This window comes from Arachis ipaensis, chromosome B02, assembly GCF_000816755.2.
Source record: "Arachis ipaensis cultivar K30076 chromosome B02, Araip1.1, whole genome shotgun sequence".
NCBI lineage: Eukaryota > Viridiplantae > Streptophyta > Magnoliopsida > Fabales > Fabaceae > Arachis > Arachis ipaensis.
The window spans coordinates 14,642,186-14,643,681 of record NC_029786.2 but is presented as its reverse complement, the minus strand read 5'-3'; the positions used below and the strand labels follow the sequence as shown (position 1 = coordinate 14,643,681).

The 1,496-nt window shown below is 45.6% G+C and overlaps 1 protein-coding gene across 1 annotated transcript; it reads left to right on the top strand.

Annotated features, from left to right (window-relative positions):
* Window positions 61–654, top strand: LOC107626997 (hepatitis A virus cellular receptor 1-like). The gene has a single exon (XM_016329880.1). It carries the CDS (start codon window positions 61–63, stop codon window positions 652–654), a length of 594 nt encoding a protein of 197 aa, XP_016185366.1.

Below are 1,496 nucleotides of genomic sequence, written 5' to 3'. Positions count from 1 at the left end.
CTACCGTGTGTACCCCCCCCCCCCAAATATAGCCTAACAGGTCCTAGAAGGGTAAGTGCGATGTTTCCGGAAATATCTCCTCCGGTTCAACCTCAAGCTAGCCTACTTCCCAAACTTCCTCCTCGAACTCCACTTCCATTGGTTCAACCTCTTTCTCAACCTTCCACTTTTCCGATCAAGATAACGGAACCGTCGAAGATGATTCAACCGACTTCTGTGCCGCAACTTCGTGTTCCTCTCGATACAGTACTGGATATCCCTCTACTACGCAGAGTCCCTCCTAAACCTCAGACGGGCTCGATTGATACGGCTAGAGGTCCCAGTGGAACATCCGTCGCATTTACGACGAATACTCTTGGACTTCCTCGTACAAGCTCAAGAACGCGGACTCGAGCTAGAATGAGAGAAGTCGAACCTGTTGTAACACTCCCTGCCATTTTAACAGGGACTACTGGGACTACTACTACTACTACAACTAGGAGGAGGACACGGAAGACGGTTCCAGAGCCAACACGGCTGAAGAAGTTGGGGACGTCAATAAACAGGGCTCAGTCTAGGACTAACAGTTTAGAACTTGGCCCTACTACCCTGCCACCTACGCCACGGAGAAGTCTGAGCAGGAGGAAGCGGGGTATAACTACGTCGACTCTTTAGAAGTCTAGGAGTTACTAATAAAACCTACAAACACATATATCGGGCCGAACACCCGAAACTTGAAAATATAAAACAATTAACCATCAAGACTGAAGAACTATGAGAAAATCAACGAAAAAATCGTTGAAATAAAACTTTTAGTTTCATCAAAGAGTTCGAGAACCCCGACTGAAAACCATCGGAGAACCAAAACAATAATAATATTGAACACGAAAAGTATTATACAAACAGACGTAGACAGACCATGAAAAAATCCAAAAGCCCTCACAACCTCGGAACAACAGGCTGGAGAAAATTAACGGAAACATAAAAGTATGAACACCGAACTAAGAAAACTCCAACACCTACAAACCTAGGTTGAAACATACAGCTACTACTCGCCTATTAAATATGCGAAAAACCGTAATAAAAATGTATCAAAAATTGATGCTACTTCGAGTAATAAAATCCAGATGGCGAAGAAGAGAAACATCGTCAGTAGGGATGGTACCATAAGGACCGATTTGCTGGTTGACAAACTCGACAGAATCGAAGTCAGGGGCATCAAGGTTAAAGGGCTCAGCTGTCTTCTGCTTTTTCGGAGGAGGAGCGCCAGAGGTAGCGATAGAAGCCTGTGGAGGATCAACCAAAGGAACCCGAGGAGTAGGGATCATCCTCCTCGGTCCAGGAGAGCTCGGTACGGACGGCTTCGACTGAACCTGAGAGGACCCCTCCCCGGCCACCTTGGTCGAGATGTTCTGAGCTGCAGTAGCTTTCCTCGCCTTCTTAAAGGCTTTCATAGAGTCATTGTTTTTCACCATCTCTGGAAAAAACACAAAGATTGTTACAAATTGAGAAAAAGA

Excerpts from the sequence above, each read along its gene's own strand:
- LOC107626997 (XM_016329880.1), top strand. The coding sequence starts at position 61 with ATGTTTCCGGAAATATCTCCTCCGGTTCAACCTCAAGCTAGCCTACTT.